Below are 24,651 nucleotides of genomic sequence, written 5' to 3' on the forward strand. Positions count from 1 at the left end.
ACGTTGTTTACTTTGCAGTTTCAGAGACTTTTTATGAAGACAAGCTGCCTGAATCCCTCATGATCGCCAGCGCTTTGTTAAGAAAAACACAGTTTATCTCTGTAAAGTCATTAAATCAAGACTTTATTGATATTCACAGAGTAGATTCAGCAGCCCAACACGAAACCACTGATGTGTTGAGACTTTATATTTCTTTAAGTTGCACTTTCAATGTCTCTCTAGGTTCAGTTTTCAGTGTTATGTTGCAACCACAGTGTTGTTCTGGTCTGGTTTAGGCAACAACATCACTCGGTTAGGGTCAGGAAAATATCCTGACATCACATCAGAAATATCCACTAATGCTGCTGACAAACTTCCAGATCTTTCATTAAGAAAATACATTTTTGTTGCCACTAATACTGCTGGAACAAATCCTCAGGTCTTGTCAAAAACATCCAGTTTTGTGGCCGCTAATCTGGCTGAGAATATCCAGACAATCTCCTCAAATATATCTGGTTTTGCTGCCAATAATACAGCAGGAAAATATTCTGAGGTCTCAATTTTAATGGCACTAATACGGCTGGAAAATATCCTCAGATGTGGTCAAAAACTTCTGGTTTTGTTGCTATTAACAAGACTGAAAAATATCTCGTCTCATCAAACATGTCCAGTGGTTTGACACACTTATAAATGTTGAAACACCATCTTGAACAGTGGTCTCTGGCTTGTTAGCCTCCTCATCTTGCTGTTACGGCACCACATATGACTTGTTTTGTAGAGATGTAAATGTCTTCCTGCTTTGTAGAGACATAAAATGACATTATGGCAACTGGGCTTGGATAGAGCCAACTAAATCACCTTTAGGCAATTAATTACAACCGTAAAGCTGCTGTGAGTGATATTTTCTTTTAATTTTCCTTAACAATGGCTTGAAAAGCTTTACAAAGGATGTGAATGGATGCTGCAGCTCCCCTCCCGTTAGTGCCGTACCCAGGCAGCTGTTTTCAGTGCGAGAAGCCCGTTGTACGCTACCTGCACAGCAGCAAAAGACAAACAGACAAATTAGAAAAGTAGCTGGTGAACGGTGGAGCATTTATCAACCAGATATTTCCCCCGGGAGTCGGCGGGGGGGCTGCTTACATCCATCAGGTGTCCACAAACACACCCTGAAGAGAATGCAAATGCAGCTGTGTGTATGTGCAGGATGGTGAATCAGCAACAACTGAACTTCAGTGGCGTTAATATGCCACAGTGGAGGGTTTTAAGTGAGGTAATTTCATACTTTACACATAGTAAAGTTAGTACAACATGTGCAAAAGTGCGCGGCCTTCAGAGCCTCCTCAAGAAAACTACCCTTCATCTCTGCCTCTTCTTGAAGACCTTCATGTTGCACCGGGTGGTGATGAGCAGTGGGTGCAGGCAGAGAAAGAGAGCTCGAGAGCTACTATCTCACTTCAGCTCAGCTGCCCAGCTGCTGCGTGATTGTCAGATTTGTCTGCGCTTGTTAGATGGTCGTGGTTTCTTCAAGGAGACTGTTTGTGGAGGTTAACAAACACACACACACACTCACACACTCACACACACACACACACACACACACACACACACACACACTTACCACTGGCACAAGAGGGAGTGGGAGTTGTTTTTTAAGATCTGCTGTTGAGAAAAAACATCCAACGAATTTCTTGCAGAATTTGAGATAAATGTGTGGCTGTAGCCGAGTCTCAGAATGTGTTGTGTTGCATGAGATGTCGCAGCTCGCCCTCCATTCAGCTAACAGGGCCACTTAGCCTCAAGGCTAACTGAGCTACCTGCTAACGGCTGCTAGCCGCTCTCATGGTTGTAACAAGGGAAATCTGGATGCAGTGATGCTGTGATGTGATTACATTGGCTTCCAAAGGCTGGCGCTCTACCTGGGGGCCTGGTCGCTACAGCCAAAGATAATGGCACTGATGATGCTGCCCCCTTAAAGCTTATGAACTCTGGTCATTTCTTATATATGACATCATTAATTGAAAGTACAAATCAATCAGTCACATGCTGATCTGAATCAGACACTGACACATATACTGGATAGTGATTTGTACTCTCACATCACTGGAGAGTTCTTTAAAACCACTGCAGCTTCATGATTCACTGTCAGAAAACTTGACTTGTAGGTCAAAAGATGCTCAGAAGTCTTGACTATGTGTTGCCATTTCAAAATGGAGTAAATGTCTATCCTTGAGATTGAAGTACCTCCAAACTGCGCTTTGAAATATAGTCATTTAAATGCTGATATTAGATGTCGATGAATCTGTCAGAGTGTCAAACCACTGAATCACAGCCTGCAGGGAAATCTGCCTTCAGCACCACAGAACAAAAAAACCATCCACTTTTGTTCAGGAGTCCCATCTGAGACACGCCCTGAAACCAGCTGTTCCATCAGCGCTGGTCGCCGATAGACAACAAGCTGCTCTGATCATTATTGGCTGCTCTAAATAAAGATGACCTCCCCGGAAAGGCTGTGGGAAGACGAGGGACTGGGGAGTACTGGAATTCTTGGGAAGATTCGATGGTGGGAGGAATCTGGAGCGCTCCTGTCCACTGAGGGGAAACTCCTCCAGAGCGAGCCTCCAGCATCCGCTGCGTGGGTCTTTTGTCTTACTGGCGTCACACACAGACAAATTGACTTTGCTCGTCCATGTTTGTAATTACAATTTGCTGAGAAACGGCGTATTCCCCTGCGCCGTGTCATTAGGATTAGCACTCGGCGGGGTGTTGCTTTCCATTCTCCTGTTGCAGGAAAAAAAAAACAAAAAAAACTCAATATCCCATCTGTCACAGGCCGTTCTCCAGCAGCTAAACAAAGCCTGGCCGCAGTGGATCAATCGCGTCGAGCCAACATTATCTGCTGCACCTTGTCGGGGAAAAACACCTGTGATCACAACAAGATGCGAGAGGAGAACACACATCCCGACGGTCTGAAGAGACAAACGTGGCTGGCCACCTCACCTGTGCGCTGTCACACCTTTCTTATTCAAATGAGATAACATCTGTTTTAATCAGCGAGGACTGGGCTGCATGTGTACGTGTGTCTGTGTGTGAAAGTCATGGACGTGGACTAAGTAATGAAGGGAAGTCACTGGTAACAGCAACATCCCAGACTCCCTTTCAAATCTCGTTATTTTAAGAGTTGTTGCATCATGAAGAGAAACTTAACTGACTTTGCGAAGCGGCTTTGGCAAAGTTAATGTAAATGGTTCCTTCTTGTAAATTCGGCATTAAATATAAATCATCAAGGTCTTTTCTTGTAGAAAGTGTCAGTTTGTCTGTCTTTCGTGTTTACATCCTAGCAGCTGTTTGAACACAATGTCTCAACTGATTTCACCATTTACACAAAACTCAATAAAGAATTTAACCTACTGACTGTAAATATGTCAAATTCTAAAAATCCAGTAAACGGTGCATAATATCGCTTCCTTCTTTGAGGAACAAAGTGGAAAAAGTCACCAGGCTTCCTTAGAAAACTCTCAATTTTGGCTCTTGTTGTGTTAGGAGAACCTGTATAAACTTTGAGAAACTCTGCATACAGCAAATTCTGAACTTTTTAGGCCTTCTTGTTCATTCGGCAAAAGTTACATATAAATATATTTCCTTTTTTTGTGTAAAGTATTTGCATATACAGCCAGGAAGTGAGATCCAGTCACTCTAGACCTGCACAAAGCTCGAGCTCGAGTAGGAGAAACTAAGAGAGGCTAGAAGATTCACCATGTAGATGATTTACTTTCAAAGATGTTCTCGATTCTGCATTTAAGAGCCGTGTCATTTTAATATTAAGAATAAACCTTACGTGTGAAAGAACACACCACAGGAGGCTGAATAAATCAGCGTTATTCACTGAGACCTTCAGTTTATATTAAGATGTACAGTACAAAATGCTGTTAACCTGTGACTGTGTCTCTGTGTTTAATCATTTAAACTAATGTTTGCTCTGCGGCAGCAGTGTGAAATTAATGTGGGGGGGTTTTCATCCAGCTCACCAGCTCCGCTCTGAATAATTGAAAGGAAAGTTTGTGTGAGAGATTTGAGTAAGAAGGTGAAATGATGAACTTTTCTGTTCCTGTTTGTGACCTCATGCCTCTTCTAACTCTCTCTCTCTGTGCTGTGTTGCAGGCGTGCTGAGCCTGCCGGAGAGTCTGAACCTGCACCGGGACCAGCAGCGCTCGGGGAGGGGCAGCGAGTGTCAGGGCTACACCCAGGCCGAGCTCCGCACGCTGGAGCAGTCGCTGCTCGCAACCAGGGTGGGCAGCATCGCAGAACTGAGTGAGTACAAGAGGTCACGATGCTGTGAGGACTGTAACCGAAACTGACAAGACATGCTCGAACTCACAACTCCTGAGGCAGAAACACGTCCTCAAGGCTAACTTACTCTTTCCAGCACACACAAGATTCAATATACTATCCTGAACCCTGTTTCTTTTTATTCCTCCATAGTTAAACCAAGAAATATAAAAAGAATAAAGCAGGATTTTATAAGCAGACCCGAAGGTCCAGTGGTCGGTATTTAGTGGCGTTTGAAACCAACTGAGCACTCCTCGTTTCACCCTCCCCGATGGCTGCTTAAAAGGTATAAAATGTAGAAGCCCCTCTCTGGAGTCAGTGTTTGGTTTGTCCGTTCTGAGCTACCGTAGAAACATGGAGGTGCAACATTGAACACATGGAGAGAGAGATTAAAAAGAAAATGTAAATGTTAGCTCATGTTAGCTCAACACAACAAGTTCTGAAGTGATTCTACACTAATGAGCTTGTGATTATGAATATGTTATCACGTTTCTGGCCTTTAATCCTCGTAAATCCTTCACACTGGACTTAAAATACTACAGAAAAAGAAATAAATACCGAGGTTACCGCCCTGATAAAGACGAGACAAACTGCCGATTAAAGCACGATGTTGCAGAGACGTTCGTAATTCTCATTAACTTGGAAAACATATTGAGTCACTATGGGGAAGAAAAAAAAATCACCATTAAATGAGGTTTTTGGAGCAGAAAAAATGAAGACAAGCTGCTGCAGAGACCTCTGACACACACACACACACACACACATGCACACGGTGTTACCGGATGACATTTCGTCGCTCCCTCTGACATTTTATGTATGCAAACAAAAATGTTTGAGAAACTGATTAGAATCTACTTTCAGCTTTTGTTCTTTGGTTTATTTTTACACCTCTGTCTGCACACAAGACGATCACAGATGATACACATTTATTTATTTATACATTTCAGAGTTGTAGGGACATTGTCTTCGCGACGTTGGATCTTACGGGGCTCAGTACTCGATGCATGCCGGTGTCGTCCGTCGGCCCGACCCTGGTTTTTTTTTGTTTTTTTTGCCCTCAGACGCTAATGTTTGATGACCGCCGCGCCGCTGTGCTTTTTATAAATGCTGCAACAATTGTCACGCACGTTAAAACTGATCTGCTCGAGGACTTATTTCCATAACCGCGTGCCAAATGGCCCCATCAGAGTGAAGGAATGCACCCCCCTCCCCGTCCCCTGTGGGCTGTCATGGTGGTCTGAGCCCAACCCACTGCATCTCTACTGTCCCCTCACCCCTCTCCTCATCCATCTCCCCCGCCCCGCCTCCTCCTCCACCTCGCCACGGCCGGGAACTGTTCTATTACAGCTGTTCTAACACCTGTTTGTGAAACCCGCTCTGAGACCTTTAAATCCAAGGTCACCGCTGCCTCCGAGGCTTTTAACCTGCACTTGAAAGAAAGGGCTCCACCTTTAACTCCGACACCTCCCCGCCCCCACCCGTTCCTCCACCCCTGTCCTCGTCCGCTCCACAGTCACATATTAGATCATCCTGTCCCTCCCAGACATCTGCGCTCTGTGTGCTGCGTGTTTGCGTCCGTGCACAGTTTGTCCTGGATGAATGTTTGTTTCGACCTCGGAGCGCACGACACGCCGGCAGGTCAATCTGCATCATCGATTAAAGGGACAATTTGCCGTCTTTTCATGTAAACGCCGTCTCAAGCTGCTTTGTCACAGTCGTGGATGTTAAGTTAAAAGGGCGCCTCTCAGAGTCAAATCAGTCTTGACCTCCACTTTTCCTTCACCACCGTCCAATCTCCTCCCAGCTGTTCTGCAGTAACGCTTTGTCTCTGTGCGCGGGCGAAGTGACACCATACAGATGTTTGAAACTTCTCACCGACTCGCACAACAGTTTTTTAAACCTCCTCTTGTTCTGTGGTCTCCGTGTAGTACGACATAAATGAGCCTTAGAAGTTGAGTGCAACAATCTGTAGATCGATCAAAGCAGATGTAAAGATTATGTCTCTGAACAAAACGTGCATCACAAACTTCCTCAATAATAATGATAATAATAATAATAATAATAATAATAATAATAATAATAATAATAATAATAATAATACCAAAAGCTTTTTGTAAAGGGAACCATGCTGGTGCTAATTTCCAGGTTAGCTTACAAAAATCTATCATCCCTGCAGCTCTACTTATGGATCACAGTAAGCTGCTTGCAGAAACGTCCGATCCAACCGTTTCCCTGCTGACGACATGCTTCCATTTATGCTACATGAATATAAGCTGTAGGCTGTAAGATCTGGGTAGTTTAGCATGAGAGGTGATGCTGCTGTAGCTGAACAGACAGAAACTAACCAGTAGAAAGTTCTTGACTCTGTGAAATCCTCTTTAAACCCACCATAAGTTCTTTTTTTTAGCTCAGGTTTGGTCTCCACCACCCACCGAGGTATATTTCCCACTCTTGAGCCTCTAAACGCTCCACTATGTTCACCAGCTCGCTGCCACTCCGCTCACACTTTAAAGCCTCATTAGCATGTGTGAACAGAACGCCACACACTCGGATCAGAAGGCAGGAGAAGCAGCACAGGCTGCTGTTTGATTCCTGTTTAATGCACCGTGTGTTTGACTCCCCGCGCCGCGCTGCCTCAGCTGGGCCTCCTCACCTCCGGGGTCGGCCCGTCCAAACGCTGCCAGAGGTTAACATGTGGCGCGCCAACACGGCGGACTGCCAACCGCTCGCAGTCATTCGGTGGATTTCAGGGGCTTCTGTGGCATGATTTCCTCCACATGTTGTGTGATGTGAACAGATTGATCTACAGCGAGCGGCTCGCTGACTAACATGAGTGTGAATCTGCTCACCGACTGTATGATTATTGCATTAACGGTGTCGCTTTTAGCATGTTCCACCATCTGCCTGTGCCGGAAACTTGGGAGCAGATTTCAAAGAACTTCTGAGGCTCAAATCAGACGCTTTCTTTTCATCCACAGCAGGTGTAACAACCTGGAGGAGCAGTTTGCCTGTGATCTGAACTACAGCTTGTGTGTATCAGCTTCTCTGATCAATTTAAGGATTTTTTACGCTAATAAATCAAATTAAAAAAAGATCAAAATTAGCAATGTTTCATGTCATTCCAGCTCCAGTGTTGCCCAGAAACTTTTAACAACACATCAGTGAGCCACACTGTCGCTATGTTCTTTCATTTACAGTAATTTGTTTTAAATCCAACACGCATACGCTGGAAATACTCTGAAGAGCAACGAATGTGAATTCATCTGCAAATAAACGCACTATTTACTCCTCTTTGAGCTTTGTCTGCTGAAAACTACAGTACCCAACAGTTTAAGGAAGTTGTTGACTCTATTAAAAAGTGAAATTCATGAAACAGCGAGGGAATGTCCTAAGATTGGGCACGATCATCTGTTTTGTTTCAGTTTCTTTTAAAGATGATTTTGCAGATTAGTTGTTCAGATAATCTCTACTATTCTATATCAGTCTGAGATACAAGGCCCCAATTTACCTACAAGCACGTTGTGGATAAGACAGATTCCAGTGGTTATTACATCTCAGACGGATGGAGTGCGAGTTTGTTTTTTTGTAGAAAACTGTCCTCTCCTTAGCACACAAATTGAAAAACATGGTGGTCTGAGGGAAAATATAATGAACATGTTTTTACTGTTTATACCCAATGAAGAGTACACCGCAAAAACAAAAAAACAAACCTCCAGGGGAGAGCCGCGCTGATTTATCTCTAAAATACAGAGATAACAAATGTGTGTAGATGCTAAAAATACAAGAACACAATCTGAGCAGGGACATTCGCAGTGATCTGCTAATGCACCGCGCTGGTTTTGTGTACGTTTGTTAACAGCAGCTTTCAATTCCATCGGAACCAGGTGCTAAATGTGCACCTTGAAACACGTTATGAAGATGCCTGAACACCAGTTAGATGTAACTGCTGAGCGGCTCCTCGCGCTGTAATGAAACTGGGATCACAGTTCAGTTCAAGGACACATAGAAAGAAAAAAGGCTTAGAAATATGCAAATGCTCCTCCGTGTTTAAATATGTATAAATATCTAGCAAATAGCATGTGTCATAATATCTCTGACTGGTGCTCAGGTGTAGCATCTGTTCAGGTGAATATTTACGCTTCATAAAATATAAATTGTGTTTATTTCAACTGGAAAACCTTCGTGTTTTCTCCCGGTGTTGTTTTGAAGTTGTGGTCATTGTGACGACTTTTTAATTCGATGAGCATGTCAGATGTTTTTCTCAGCTGCCGTCATTACTCACGTGGATTTTGGCAACTCGACGGCAAGAATAAAAACTGAGGCGCTGCGAGAGTCAGTCAAGTATTTGAAACTCAGAATCGCTTTTATTGCCACGTAAGTTTACACATACGAGGAGTTTCCTCGTATAAAGTAAAACTATAAAGACTATAAAAATATTAAAAGGGTGTGACTGATTTTATGCGGCAGTCCTGTTTTTTTGAATCTCCCTGATATCAGCCGGCTGACTTCATCCTGCTCTCTCTGGTTTCACACCGTGTCAGAGCTGAATTTAGTCACCGCTAATCCACTCTGAACATCTCCTACAAACACTGCGTCACATTAAAGGAAAAAAAAAACTTTCAAGTCATCCTGAACTAATTTTAAGTGTTTGTGAGAGAGACGCTGAGATGTTCATGTGAGTCGCTCTGACGGTGAGACCAGAATAGATGAGTGTTGTAAATAAATACTGTAATTACTGCAGAGCCTGAAGGCAACAGATTTCCTGTTGTTGTATGTTAGAAATCAGGTTATCGATCTGTGTCAGTGAACGCATCGCTCGTTGCATTCAATGTTTAATGCAGAGACGAGGCTCCCGGGTCGTCTCGCTGGTCGCCTGGTTGATTCACGGTAATGACGCTAATGTTCGTAATGAGAAATGACGTTCTAATGACACGTTAATAAAAGTGTTACACGCGCCACCTCTAACATCACGGCGGAGACCTTCAACGAGCAGACGACAGGAAGCAGGTGCTTCACGGTCAGACGGCATCGAGCCTTCAAAAACCTGCTCCGCGTCAACATATTCAAATTGTTTAAATTGGAATCAATTCTGAGCCGTTAGCTCGATGTTTGAAGAATAAACAAGATCGCCTGAAAGAGAAGTGGCCGTCTGTGAGGGCAATTTCACAGCCGACTTGTTTGGTAATTAATAGATAATAGAAGAGGCTGTTGAAGAGCAACATTCATCACTACGTCCATAAATTCATTCTCTTGAGGTGGAGAAATAAGTCTTTTGTCTCCGAGGTCGCCATTATCCGCCGCGCTCGTATGTCATGTCTTTGTCAGGAGCGAGGAGGGATCGCCGATGGCAGCTGATGCTCCGGGAGAACTTCCCTGTGTGGCGTATGGGAATCTGTAGGCGCTGAAACGGACATATTGTGACCAGGTGTGACAGAGGGAGGCAGTTCGTCTGTCCGGCAGGTCAGAGAGCAGCCGCTGGGCAAATAAACGCTGTAATGTAATACAGTGCAGGCCTCTAACAATGGGGCCCTCCATTCCTGTGGCTGGGTGTGTTTCCAACACAGCGGAGGTGAATATTCACAGTATGTGTTGAGGTTGGATCCGCAAGAAGTAATTCTCCCTGTTTGCTGTTCGCTTCCCGTCAGTCGGATCGATTTTGCCCCTTTCACAAACCCAACGAACGTCCACTAACTGGCGGCTTTTTGTCTTCAGTGGGACACGAAACAATCGGCTTTCGTTCATTCACAGGCCAGATGACTCTGCGGTTTATCGGACGCAGCTTCGATTGCTGCCGTTGGAAATTGGACACATGGGTGGACACGCTAATTTGAGCCCCTTATCCAAAAAAAAAAGTCCTGCATGAGTGTGTTTTGATAATAGTAGTGCTGTTATTTCCTACAGCTGCTGCTTCATGAATGGCAGCACTTCAACAGGACAATAGTAGTTTTTGACGGCAAATCAATTTCTGCAGCGAGTAAAGAAACAAGGCGTCTGCCGTTAGCTGCTCTCCCCCAAACTCCTCTGCAAGCCAACCAGCTGTACCGTGTGCAGCCGCTGTGTTCGAGGTGAAGTCGGGTTCCTCCTTTATTAAAATAATGTGAGTTTGTTCTTCTGCCCTGTAAACAGACGCAGCAGCTCTGCAGCACAGCTTCTGTCGTGTTAGCCGACAGCTCGGGGATCGTTTGCCGCACCGAGTCAACCAGGACTAAAACCTAGAGGATAAAAAAATAAAAAACTTTAAGCTCAATGCGCCAAATCGTCACCTTGTCTTCTTTTTCACTCACCGGCTAAACACCTCATTGTCATTTACGAGTTCGGTGACGCTGCAGTATGTTTGGTGTTTATCACAGTGCCGTGCTCTTTTAGACAGTCAGGCATCGCTCGCTCTGTATTTTCCCGGCTTGACAATAACCGGCATGAAATATGAGTCATTGTGTATTCCACTGTGCATGGGCAGAGAGGGAGAGGGCTCCTTTTTCTTCAGGGCTGAGTGGGTTTCACAAATTGAGGAATCCCTCTCTGGCTGCAGAGCTGTCGGAGTTGCGCACTGGTTTTGAAAAGGGTACAGAAAATTACCCGGCGACGGGAGGTTGTTTCTCTTTTTCCAGGAACAGTTTCTTCTCTGTCCGGGCTGCACATGTGCAAACACATTTCTAACCCTGTAAACAAGCATTATTCTCTTGATGAATCATTATTGAAAAATATCGCCTCATCTTCTCCCAAGATTTCATTAACGTCACCCATTTTTCTTTTCAAAGCCGTGACTCAGACCACCTTCCCATCGTCTCTGCTCCATTATCCCGCGCTCGCCAATCCGAAGCTGAGATAATGGCTTCGCCGGGGCCGAGGAGATTCGCGGGGAAGGTGTTGCGTTTCACCTCGAGACCGTCCGTGCTATTCTCGTTTTTCATTATATTAGAGTTAAAATACTTGTGCTGCTTCGCCATGCATCATCTTCTCCTAATCTCATACAGTCTGACCTACTTCTCAGCGCGGGTGATAGGCGAGGAAGACAGAGAGAAATGAGTCAGTCAGACTTATTTTCTTATAAGTTGATAAAAGCTCATAAAAATAAAAAAATAAAAAACAGCATCCAGGCAGTAAACAGGATAATGTGGTTTTAAGTATAAGCTTGGATTTCTGTTACATTTTTTCCCGTTTGGCCCTCGCGTCCTTCTCAGTGTCTCTCTAATGGACACGTCAAAGCAGATCTGGACGCGCTGGGAAAGGTTCCCGCTGTCATTTTGTCTCCTCCGCTTCAGTCTCCCCGTCCTCTCAGATGTCTGCAGTGCCATTCACTCCCTCACGTCTGTCCGTCTCGGAGACACCGGTGCTCGTGGAAAAAAAAAAGAAATAAAGAAGAAAGAAATGTTGACTTGGCTCTAAAAGAGGGGCGCCTGGCTCATTCAGCCTCTGGAACAGGGTGCCGCCATTTCCCTTATCTGTCCCGCAGCACCTTTAGGAGGACAGCGAGTGCATGCTGACACAAACAGCCCTCCTCGCAATCCACCAGACGGAACACAACACACACCTCTTCATCTCGCAACAAAAGACAAACGCTGGAAAATCTTGTAGGCCGCTGCTGCACGCCGCAGTAATTACGCGACGCTGGATTCATTATTGTATAATGGTTTAACGTCCCTCGACACCTGCCACAGTATCCCGCTCGCTCGTAGCACGCTCAGCGCAGCCCGACAAAAGATTAGAATATCGATTAAAGAGCCGCTTGATGGGATGACTTGAGCATCTTTCAGAAGGAGGATGTAAAAGCACGTTTTCTGGGGCCAAAGCGCTCGGACTCATGGGATCGTCAGACATTTAGAGGCTGAAGCTTTAAAGCACTTTTGATCACTTCAAGGTCAAAAGAGATTCAAGCGAGCAAAATATGGATGAAAGTAAATGTTTCAGTGTATCAGTGACTATATTCCATCCACTCACAGCAGTGCACCTACTTTTAAGAGACAGGATTCAAACACAGGTTGGAGGGAACTGTTCAGTGAGGACTTCCCAGAATGCTAAATGCACGTAGCTTTGGTTATTAGCAGGTCAAAGTTAATCTGTGCAGCCGTAGTTATTACAGATACATGATGTTTAAACCCTCATAACTCTCCAAAGATACTGAAACATGGAAACATTCAGACATGAATGTCAACTGCTATTTTCCTCCAGTCTCTTTAATTTTTGCTCTTTTCTGTGTTTGCACAGAAATTTGCGCGTCATTGTGAACTTGTGACTGTTTGCATCCACTGGTGTCTTTTGGTTTACATAAAGCTCCTGGTCTGTAACCTTTGCTTCACATTTTGAGAGATCGTTGCCAGAAAATCTTAATCTTCCCAGCTAAACTCCATGTCCAGCTGTAAATACAATGTGAGTACAGTCTTCAGTAAGGACACACGTATCAACATTGCCTTCGTGGACTTGTTATTAACCTTCAGTCTTCAAAAACTTCACTGTGTGCTCTTGTTCTCCTCCATCATCCATTGACATCATTTCTAAAAGCTGGTGCACAATTACGGCACAACAAAGGAGAGCAAGGACGGGACGGTGGATTGAGATCTCAGCAGTTTCCTTGCCAACTGAGAACGCATCACATGGGAAGTTGTCTGGCAAGCAGGGAAAAAAAAAAAACGAAGGAGAGCCAAAGATTCGTTTAAAGACAGATCCATCATGGCCAAACAAACTGTACAATCTGTGTTTTACAGAATCAGACCAACTCGAACTAAGGTGATTACACAACGTCAAACGCTGCAGGATTCTGTCTCATCATGATCTCGAGAGGTTCACTGACTGAGCACTCTCGAGTTTAATCACCGCCGTCCTGCTGTTATTGGAAATTAAGCGGGGATTACTTTGTTTCCTGTTTGTGGAGAAGGTCAGCGCCTCCGTTTACGCCTCCCGTCGATGTGGACATTCGATCATGCCGTTGCTACGCTCTTGGACTCTAATTAAAGTCCATTGAACGTATTGCATTTCCAATGAGGCGGACCGCGGCGGCATGTGTAATCGTTCAAGTGTGTGACACCTCTTCAGAGAGGTACAGCACCCACAGGCAGATGTTCTTCATTAATAATTATGACCCATCAGCCTGACATGTGCGAGCTGAAGATACTCGAGCCCGATTCTCTGCAGCGGCTGACGTTATCCGTGGTTAACATCCACTTTGCACCCAAAGTCCCGCCGCAGTGAGACGGACATCACACCGTCGACTCTCCGGCGGTGCTGCTGGGAGATAATGCACACTCACTAATTGAGTGTTTTGGACTGAGCCCAGAAGGCTAATGGAAGTTTTTGGGGTAATAAGGCGGTGAATTGAACAGGCTGCTCTTAGTTCTCACCTCACTGTTCCCAGGGAGGAAAAAAAAAAAAGAAAAAGAAAAAGGGCAGCTGTTTGGAGACAAACAGCGACGACTGTTCACAGCGACGCTCTGATGAAAGGGGACTTCACAAAAATGGCCTAATAGCTTGTTGGTATTTTGACTGAACTTCTCTCATCAAGGGCTGTATTATTCTCCACACAGGCCTGTTCATCACCGACTCATTATTCAACACGCCGGAGCTTTAATACGGCGTTATTGTGAGACTCAAATGAGGTGGGATTAAGACCGAGCGGAGGGGGTTTTTTTACTGAGCGCTTATATGGAGTGTGTGCATTTTAAACATTTCAAGGTCAGGAGAGATTTGAACAAGTTAAACATGGATGAAGGTGAATGTTTTTAGACTTCAAGTATATCAAGGAGAACGATTCAAGCCGAGTTTGGATGTAAAAAAACAGAACGCCAGGCGAGTTCAGGTCGAGCTCTGTTACTACTCTCCCCACACTCCTGCTGTGGACTCATTAAGTGAATATATTCTGCTGTAAAGTCACATTTTGTCTTCATAACTCCTTATTTCTTCAACCAGCACACCTATTTTTACATAAAGTACTTTCTGATTCTGTTGCTGCAGCGCTCTAGTTAGCAGCAGGTAGTAATCACTGGCCGTACAGTAATTTAGAAGCAAATCCTCTTAAAAAAAAAAGAAAAAAAAAGGGAGGACTACAATAAGCCCACAGTATGAAAGATGAATGGCGCAGGACAATTTGAGCACATTTTTGATACAGCGGATAATCAAGACCACACGTAGAAGAAGTTATTTATTAGACACTGCAGCAGTCTGCAGTAGTGTGTCTGCAGATCTGCACAGAAGAGCCATTAAAGTCCCTAAAAGAGCCATTAGACAGAATAAAGTGGCATCCATTTAGAAGTCCCCTCCTGTGAGTTGCAGGAAAGATGATGACAGTAGAGCGGGAGAGACAGTTTGTGTAATCTCCTGCTGCATTTCCACAAACTGGAGATTGTCTGGAAAGAGAACTAAAGACCGGGGATGATGAGACGCAATAAAGCCACGCGGCGCAGAAACCTCTCCAGAGTGACGGGAAGTCGTTATCAAGGGGGGTCTCGTGTTATTTTTACACGATGGTTGTTAATGAACTTATTCCAGGGATCCCTGAGACTTTAACAAATGAGCCGTCGAAGCTTTTTTTTTTTTTTTTCGGGGTTGGCACACTCGCGGGGGTTTCTCCCGTGTTTCTGCTCAGTCATCAGTCCTGCTGCAGCACGACGTAATGATCGGACAGACAGGAAGAGTTGTGATGGTGTCTGCAGCGCCAGTGAAACAATGCAGGAACAAACACCTTAAACAAGGCGTTTCATCATAGTTTGCAGCATCTTGCATCATTGGACCTTGTTACAGATCTTTAGTCAGTGTCCCTCTGAGAGGACGGGGGGGTAAACGAGCGACCCTGACAGGTTTGACCCGCCGTAAATTAACACATGAAGAAGAAAATGGAGATTTATCCCAATGGATCTTTACATTTTTAAACTAATTTAATATTTTTTACACACGGGGTGATCATTTGTTATTCAAAACTAGGCTAAATATTAAAGGAATTGTTCTGGAGGCGTCCTGGGGTGAAACAGATGCTGCCTTCAAGTGTTCCCTTTTAAGTGCCTGCCTCCAGAGATGCAGGACTCTGTGGTGCGGTGAGCGAGTTAGAAAACTGTGAATTACCCAAGTTTTAGTTTAGTCACAGTGTCTGTACAACACCTAAACTTTAAAGGAACATTTAAATGGTTTTCAAGTGAACGTTTACACTGATTTAAACATTTAAGCTGACTGCTAATTAGGGGCGCAGGACTACAAAGCTGATCAATCGAGTCTGATCCATTTTAGTGGATCTGTGGACACACACCTGAAGTTAACCACAGCACAGTCTCTCCGATCTCTTAGAATTAGATTTAAACGGCTGCAAAACAGGCGAGGAAGACATTTCTGAGAAACTACAGTAGGAGATAAAAGAAGAAAAGGATGTATAACATATTATTGTAAGTATTTTATTTGACGACTGGCTGGAGTATGAAATATCCTCCTCATGTTGGAGCCCACAGAGCTCGGGGCACTATGGACTTTCACCAACCGAGCTGGCTAACCTTCAGTTCAGGCCTTCACTAACTTTTACAATTCAAAGTTTGATTCTTCCAATAGATCCAGTTCTGACAGAGCAATTAGCTTTTTTTATGGGGGTTGTAAGCGACTGGTTTATAGGGAATGGGGGAAAAAGGTCAGGAACAGCGTGACATTGGCCACTCTGTCATATTGGCTCTGAAGCCTGGCGCTCTTCCTGGGAACTTGATGGAAGTCCAACGCTCTCTCCACTTTTAGCTGCTTCTGATCTGCATCAGCCGAAGAAAGCATCTTCGGCTGCCAGTTGTTCTACTTTACCAGCTTTTTGCCAATCTCTGTCTGTCTGCCATGTTGTGTCAGGTGAGCAGCTGAGTCAACGCAGCGTTTTAGTGAACACGCTCACCAGCTGCTGCAGGAAACAGGCGTCACACAGCAGGAGGATCTCTTGAAGTTAATGGATGATATTCTCAGCATCTTCTTTGTTCCATCTGAACCAGCGAATTCTCCATGTCTTACATATTTTCTTCTTCTTTATTCTCATACTTCCTGCCTTGGTCATTCATGTGAGCATGCCTTGGGAGTACTTCATATTTTTTAGCTTCAGTATAATGGCTAGAACATCGCTCTTACATACAGTATGTTGCTTCAAAATGAGTGAATCATTGTGCTTCACATGCAGCAGGGCACTTTACTTCTGGTACCAGTGGGGGTCTTTTCTCCTTTACACCTTTGCAGATGGTGCGCCGCTGTTTGCTGCATATTTTTATCCTTTTATTTCGCTCCTGTCTGGCTCACAGGTCGAGTCCAGATGGCCTCTTGATTGCATCCTCGCTACATTTTACTGTAAAAGTGCGTCTTTGGATCGTAAAAAAACCCACTGAGCTGAGAGTCTTAAAACCAGCTTTTGTTCTGTATCCGCCAGCGAATCATTTGTCTTTTCAAACACGGACGGTTTCTCGCCGGCCTTCACATTTGCCCACTGGTGATTAATTCCCACTCGAGCAGCGCTGGTAAAACTATCTGCTATAGTTCTGTGTTGATGATGACATGTCCTGTAATTGAATGTGATTAATAGTTGCCATGGAATTGCTAATGTGCCCCGAAGGCGGAGCTCTGAGTCGGTCGTATTACCAAGTGATGATTAAATGTCCTCAGCTGTGCCCTCGGGGAGCGATAGGCCATGACAGCGTGTCGGAGGACACTGGAGGAATCTTCCGTCTCAGTCGTCCATTAGGGAACACAACAGTTGTCTAGACGCGATAATCTCAGGTCACATTTGATTTGAAGAAGTCACTTTGTCTGCTCGAATTACAGGCTTACAGGCTTGCTGACTTTAAATTTAGTTAAGGGCAATTTGCTTTCAAACACAGCTGGTCAAGTGGTGTGTTCAATTATCCTTCATACCAGCCAGAGTCTTAATTAATCTCAAAATATGCCGAGTCCAGCACCCTGAAGGGACAACGACCATGTGAGTGTGTGTGATCCTCAACAGGTTCAGATGATGCAGGACGATGTTAATTTGTTCAGTTTAACATTGATCACCATTTTCTCTCCAGTAGAAAAAGAAATATTCCAGGCTCAACATGAGGTGACATCCATGTTAATTAAAAGCAACTATAATCTTTTGTGTTTTAGTGTTTCCCACAGACAGATGTACCCGAGCATCACCTTGTATAGTCATGGATGTCTTGAGGAGAACGGGATCCAAATGAGCCAAAGATATATTGCGACTTCATGTTTTTCTAGTCCTGACAATGTTGTTCTTATGTTCTGGTTAGGTTTAGGAAAAGATCATGTTTTGGTTTAAGGTGGCAGGTTTCTCCACCATAAACAAGGTCTTCTTAAAAGCATCCATTTCTGTTGCCACAAACTCGACTGGGAATCTCTGATGTCGCATATATATTAATTTTTTGGCACCATAAACATGCATTGATGTTGTCCAAAGGTCTCCTTAAAGAAATCCAGAAGTTTCACACATATAAATCTTGAAACACAATGTTCAAAGTGCCTTTTGGGACTGTTAATATTCCTCATTGGGCCAAAAAAAATAAGTGAATGTGTGGGAAACACCAAGTTTTAACACTGGATCAAACTGCAGCGTAATTATTCCCTGACTCAGTTCCCTTAACCATTTGGTTATGTAGTGGCATGTGATGCAAGCATGACAAGTTGTAGACAACTTCAACCTATTAGTGTACTTGACTTGGTCATGTTGAGGTGATTTTACAGTGTAATTATTTCCCTCCTTACTTCACACAATGGCAACAATACCATCTGAAATGGTGTGAACCCCGACCCATAACATTTAAATCTGTTTGATCTGGATTTTTGTGAGGATCCGCATCAGATTGTATCACACATTGATCGACACCAGCCACCATCCATTCATTAATCCCTGAGACATTAAATGCTGGAAAATATCCCATCTCCCAATGTAAACAAACATTTTGTTGGTCTTGGCCATCCCTGTGTCTCTTGAGGCAGACCAGATGATACCAGATGATATAGCAGTTTAATTTGGTCTTACTTTAACAATTATGGGCTACTTTTATTTGTGCAGCCATGACAGCAAAAACAAAACAATACTTTTTTGTTTCTCCCCTCCAGAGATGCAGCTCTGCCAAAGAGAGCAAATTGGCTGTTGCTTTGGCAACTTTGGCTCAGCGCTGTGCAAATCCTCACTCCCACAGCTCTCAGTGAATCCTCGGCTGCAGCAGACAGATGTTTTTTAGTGAAAAACCTCTAAAACTCCACTGCACTCTGCTCATTAGAAAACCACAGACAGAGTTAGCGACTAGCTGGTGAACATAGCTCAGCATTTAGCAGCTAAAAAAGCTAGAGGTATCCCTCAGGAGATGGTGGAGACCAAACATGGAGCAAACAGAGGCTGAGTATTCAACTTTATTCACTTGTTGAAATATTTTTCTCTGTTTAATTTTCATGCCAGTTATTTTGAGTTTATTTTCACACAAGCAGCTTCAAAACACATCCAAAGTGTTTGAAAATGTCTTTAGTTTCGAGAGTCAGTCGATTGCACTTCTGTAATTAAGGCTACAGGAATAAATATTCATAGATATCATTTTTGAGAACTTTTGGAGTGTTTGTTTTGCACCTGAATGTCTGTTGATCACCATGAAGCTCGGAGTAACTTTAATTTCAACATACTCCAGTCGCTCCTGATGGCTGGCTCTATTTGTACGGGATTACATGTTGACCTTGTCCGAGTCAGGAGCCAGAGTTTGGAGTGTTTTACTTAAAGTTATTGATCAAATTCAAAGGCTGGTCTCCAGATGCAAAAGAGACCTGACGCATCATTAAAGAGTGCTGTCGAAACACAAAATGATCCCAAATGCTGCCACGCATCTCATCCATCTCATAACGATTTTGCTCTTTTGATGGATTCAGGCGTTCCCTTTCCCAGAAGGGCCTCCATGCTGAGCACCCAAACACTATCACAACTCCCATTAATTATTTCCACCACTTCCTCTCTAATTTTGTGCCATGTGGATGAAGAATAAACTGGAGAGAACCAACAGATCTTAATAAAAAAATACAGGACTTAAAGGATAAAAATCAGCCAAAGTTGGTGCAGATTAATTATAGCAAAAGAGGCAAAAAGTAAAACTACAAATTCTGTGCAAGTCAGCATAATAACAGTGTTTTATTTCCACTCCTGTACACCTTAAATACAGGAAACAAAACCTGACATCATCACTGAAATACTTATTTGTTGTCGCACCAACAGTTGGTATTATTGGGAGCCTTATGTAGCAAAACAATAATCATACATTTAATTACTTTACAAAGCATGTAATTGGCCTGGTAATTAGTTTTGGGTCGTTTGAGGTTTTTTTTCTCACACAGTAAGAACTCACTGGGCTTAAATCACTCTCCATCAAATAAAACTGTTCCAAGAGCAATAAATCAAACACGCTCCCTGTGGCTTCATGTTATGAAAACATAATTACACTGTGCTTCATTGTACCTGTTGCAAGAGGAGTCCATTTATAGATCAAAAGGTATGTACTGTGAAGTGAAGCATATAATGGATTGAGCAGAGAGATCTTAACCTGCTGTCATGGAGAAGAGAAAACAACCATTAAAGCCTCCCAGGTGTTGACATGTAGAAAGTGTCTGAGCGTTTTTTCTGGAGTGGACGTGACAAGAGTTTATCTCCAATGACTTGTCAGGAGGGAATTATTAGCTACAAGGAAACATCAAAACAAACCGTGCATCTGCTATTATGTATTGGCCAGAATACGAAGAAAACATCATTCCCTTTTATATTTGAATACCTTCAACTACTAACCTCCATCCAATCTACTTCACACTTATAGGCTTTGCTGAGGACACACAGACACCACTTACACATAATGTCACGGGTAAGCAGACTTAAACAAAATGGCATTTAGCATGATGCAACAATTTGCTGTGGTGAGAAAATCAAAAATGCAAGTGGAAGATTAAACGAGTGATCATCCACTCTTCAGTGAGAACTCAATGTTAAATTTTAAGTTTCTGCCAACAGTAGCATGCTAGCTAATGTTAGCCTCTCTCATTGGCTTTCATGGTCCGAAAAGTACCGATGTAATCATGCAGATTGTAAAAGTGACATATAATGCTCAATTTCAGATTAATAATCTTATTTTGGGTTACTACTGGAAGAGGTTTGCATGAATTTATACTCAAAAACACATCAGTTTTCTCTTACTCATACGCTCCTGTCTCTTCTTCCTGTTCTCTTTTTTTTTGTTTTTCTGGTCAGGATAACTTATAATAGTTATTAACAACAATTTGAGATGTTTTGCACTACAGCAGACAGAACACTTTGTAACACCTATATACTATAAGTCAAAGTGACAACAGTCAATAACAGCAAGGAGATGAAGAGGGAGAGAAAATCCCCAGACTTCCTTATAAAATGACTCAATTTTATAAGTTTTGAGTCAGGAGACATTTTATAAATGTGATGAAGTACTGCCTATGACAAATTATTAAGTACCTGGTTCCTCTTGAAATTTCAGCTAATGTTGCACATTAAATTCAATCATTCTTTGTGTTATAAACATTGTGTACATCCCAGTGATTTATGTGTTTATTTACATATCAAGCAGGGAAATATAATCATGTTTTTTTCCTCAATTTATGGTTGTTATAATGCCGTGATTTAGACGGTGCTGCATCACTCGTAGTCCATGAATGTAGGTGGGCCCGATGAGCCCGTCGCCATGCTAACATTAGCATTTAGCTCCGTTGTGCTAACGTATAGCCTTACAGAGCTGCTAGCACGTCTGTGGTTTTGTTTCTGAGGAGTTGGAGGTGAAAAGATTATAATTATAATTACTTGATGCACTGAAATCATTAACATTGGTGAACGCATTCATCCCTTTACCGACCCTGCTCATTGTACATCGGTTGTAATGTAGCAGAGAGAGACACAATAATTAGATGTTGCAGCTGCTTGTGACAGAAAAAAAAAGTGTTGACATCTCATTATAGCGGGGAGATTCTGCTCCGTTGTGTTTCACCATGTTTTTCGCTGGGAATAGGGAACAAAGTTTAGCTCCGTAATGAGTCCTTCCAAGAGGACAGGAAGGACTTGGCTGGAAGAAAAGGAAGACACTAAGCTGTCCCCTGTGATTAATTCAAATGAGATGAAGCATGAACCCCATAGGAGTGTTGCTTAGATAATTACAGCAAAGGAGACGGGGAGCGAGTGTTGTCCTGCTGACAAAACCAAAGTCACAAGAACAATTAATGAAGTAAAGAGAGCCCGATGATCAGCGCCGGTGCTGGACCGACCTCAGAGGGATAGAGTTTTTTTTTGTGTTTTGGACTATTTGCATGTTGCTGCTTCTAATGTTTGTTGTGGTGGGAAAACTACATGCGGTTTATTATTTATGGACACTGTGTGAATTAGAAGTCTGCAAACCCCGGAGGGAGCATCGTCAGTTCTTGGAGTTCTGTTCTGTCTTATGAGTTGTTTTTGTATTGTTTCCTTGCAAATGCATATTTCAGTCATCTTCGTTTTATCTCCTTAATATCTGATGTCCCCTCTTTATATTCCGGCCTGTAGCACACTGTGTAGACTCACAGTGAGCAGCGAGGGGACTTCCCGAGTAGAAAGGTTTTCTGTGCTGAATGGATCCACCTTATTAACGTTTCAAAACACTGCCGAGCTCCACACGAGCGCAGTAAACAGCCGAGCAGCCGCTTGTATCTGTAATCGCTGCAGAGCTTCAGGTAATGAATGTTTTGCTTATAACGATTCATGTATCGATTTGTTTTTGTTACAAAATGGTAAAACGTTACATATTCAGCTGCTTCTTACGTCTCTGGGAGTTCAAGTCACAATTATATAGAACAGAGAAAATCAATAAATCGGTAAATTCTCCCATTAGGAGGGAAAGATTAGCACAATTAATCAATCAACAAAACTGTTGTTGATGAATTATCCAGACGTGTAGTACTACTGACCCTGAAACAGTTTTGTACAATTTTGAGGTACATTTTCTGCTGCTCGATACTTCTTCTCTAGCACATTTTGGAGGCAAGTATTTTACTTTATGCTCCACATTTAATACACATTACTAGTTAGTTACTAGTTACACTGCAGATTGTAATCATCAGAGCCAAAATATGAAGATTGAATCCAGTAATTGGCTCGACTGTATTGATATGTAAATATTCGTATATTTTACTTTTACTCCCACATGTGTTACTTGAGTACATTTAATATTAAATACTTTTACTGAAGTACACTCCGTATAGGTGACTTTCACTTTCACCAATTTGATAATTAAACACAATATTTATTATTTTAGTGTGAGTTTTAGGCACTAAAAACCAGTAACGTCCTTCAAAATATGTTTCTAACTTTCCGCCGAACATCTCATTCTTGTGTTTTCATCGTTTCTATCCTCCAAAAACTTTACAGATCACAGCTGCAAGAGAGTTTTCAGTCTACTTACATCATAAAATGTAGAAATTCTCCCTCAGGCCCCCGTCTCCCCTTTCAGTTCGACTGCTCTCCCCCCAACCCCCGAACATTGAAAGGTCTGATAATAATAATAATAATAATAAGATGAAGAAGATGACGAAGACGAAGAAAGGGAAAAATAGATAAAATGAATAATATCTGACTGCTGTATCTCAGCTCCCTGTGTACCTTAACATCTGTAATAATGGGTTGTCCTATCTCTGCTCCACATCACTCCTCTGTGAGTGTCAGGATCTGTGCATGGTTGATAAATGTCTCCACGTTTCCTCGAATTTGGCCTAAACCTTCCAAACATTACCCTGACTTCAACTGTTAGTCCCTCAAACTCGACGAAGCCTGAGAGTTGAGTCTTATCAGGATGTTTTTTGGGCCCCTGCTGCACTAAGTAACCGTACAGTACCTCATCATGTCTGTCCAACGCGTCATACCTGGAGATAAGAGTCTTATCCCGCCGAGGAATGGCCCTTTATTTTTATCAGTTGTATCTTGATATATTTAATTCTTTCTGGATGAGTATCTCTGAGGCCACCCCGCCTCCTGCAGCCCACGCTGTGAGCATCGCTCTCTGTTTACGTCTGCCTGCCTGTGAACTCTGTCAGGGGCCTTTACTCTGACAGATGGAGAACCTTGGGCGCAGACTCACCGTGTCATTCTGTCGAAGGAGAGAGGTTTCAAGACAGGCCAGCTTTTCCTCAGACGGAGTATTTTTGGAACAAACAATCAAAGATCAAACAAGAGAGTGTGTGTGTGTGCTTGTGTGTGTGTGTGTGTGTGTGTGTGTGTGTGTGTGTGTGTGTGTTTACTCTTGCACTGCAGATAATGTTTTATTCAGATATGAAGAGTCAGAGGGTGCATGAACTCAGATTCAGGCGCCGCTGCTCCTTCAGTGAAAACATCCAGCCGTCCAAGAAAGCAGGTGAATAATTAGATCAATATGGATATTCTTCTTTTTTTTTTTTTTCGGAGGAATCCACCCGGCAGGTGTTTTTTTTCCCCTCTCGGAGCAACGTCGTTATTCTTAAACGCATCACTAATGACCTCGTCGATAAGCTGCTGCGAAGTTGTCAAAATTCCTAAATCAGAGACTTATGGCTCTCTAAATGTCAGCGCCGGATATCAGCCTGTTCAGCGCACGTATTTGAAATTCACACCACCTCTGGTGTCGGAAAACTATTAGAATTGTAAAACTTCTCCTGACTTTCATTCGTTGCCCGCCCCTGCTGCGTATAGACTCAGCTTGAAATGGGCTCATAGTCAAAACAATCAACCACATTTATCATGAAAGAGGCCCGAAAATGTAATCTTTTTTTTTTTTTTTTTGCCTAGAATAAAAGTTTGTTCAGTCTCTGTGGTGGGTGTCGTTTCATGTGAGTCCTCGGGATCTTCTGATGAATATTTCATGATTTTTAGTGAACAGCTAATGTTAAAACTGTAGAGAAATGTTGAGTTATGTCTCTTCAAATACGCACGCACTTCCGAAATTCCCATCTTTACTCAAATTTTTAATCAAAAACCGAGTCCCTGTGTGAAAAGATTTTAGTCACACAATATGACCAACAGAAGATTCCAGCTTGGTGCGGTTTGAATTTTATTCGCATTAATATGCTGGCCACCATTTTTATCAGTTATGATAACATCTGGGAACGTGACAGCCGGGATGCAGACCTCTGAATCATCGCCCAGTGTGTCAAACAGATGGTGTTGTGCCCACTGACAAAACCCACCGAGCTCTGTAGGCAGCATTAAGAATGAAGGCGTCATCCTCCTACATACAGTAGGAAGAAAACATGCATGAGAGAAACGACTGTAAGTAGCATTGAAGCATGGAGGAGATGGACACAGACTGACCGCCAGCTCACTCATAGATACCTGATTAATTTCATCAAAATCCATGAATTATTACC

General features: G+C 43.0%; 1 protein-coding gene and 1 long non-coding RNA gene across 7 annotated transcripts in view; both read left to right on the plus strand.

The window, feature by feature from the left end:
• LOC119032215 overlaps positions 1 to 24,651 on the plus strand; it is a 1,052,400-nt gene that overhangs the window by 190,854 nt on the left and 836,895 nt on the right. The window lies entirely within an intron of this gene.
• Positions 1 to 24,651, plus strand: part of LOC119032171 (ankyrin repeat and BTB/POZ domain-containing protein BTBD11-A) — a 180,088-nt gene that overhangs the window by 121,040 nt on the left and 34,397 nt on the right. For all 3 annotated transcript variants that reach the window (XM_037121058.1, XM_037121057.1, XM_037121060.1), the window contains exon 2: positions 4,138 to 4,287. In XM_037121058.1, coding sequence (XP_036976953.1) covers positions 4,138 to 4,287 — 150 coding nt within the window. The remainder of the gene's footprint in view (positions 1 to 4,137; positions 4,288 to 24,651) is intronic.

The sequence above is a fragment of the Acanthopagrus latus genome, chromosome 14 (genome assembly GCF_904848185.1).
Source record: "Acanthopagrus latus isolate v.2019 chromosome 14, fAcaLat1.1, whole genome shotgun sequence".
Taxonomy (NCBI): domain Eukaryota; kingdom Metazoa; phylum Chordata; class Actinopteri; order Spariformes; family Sparidae; genus Acanthopagrus; species Acanthopagrus latus.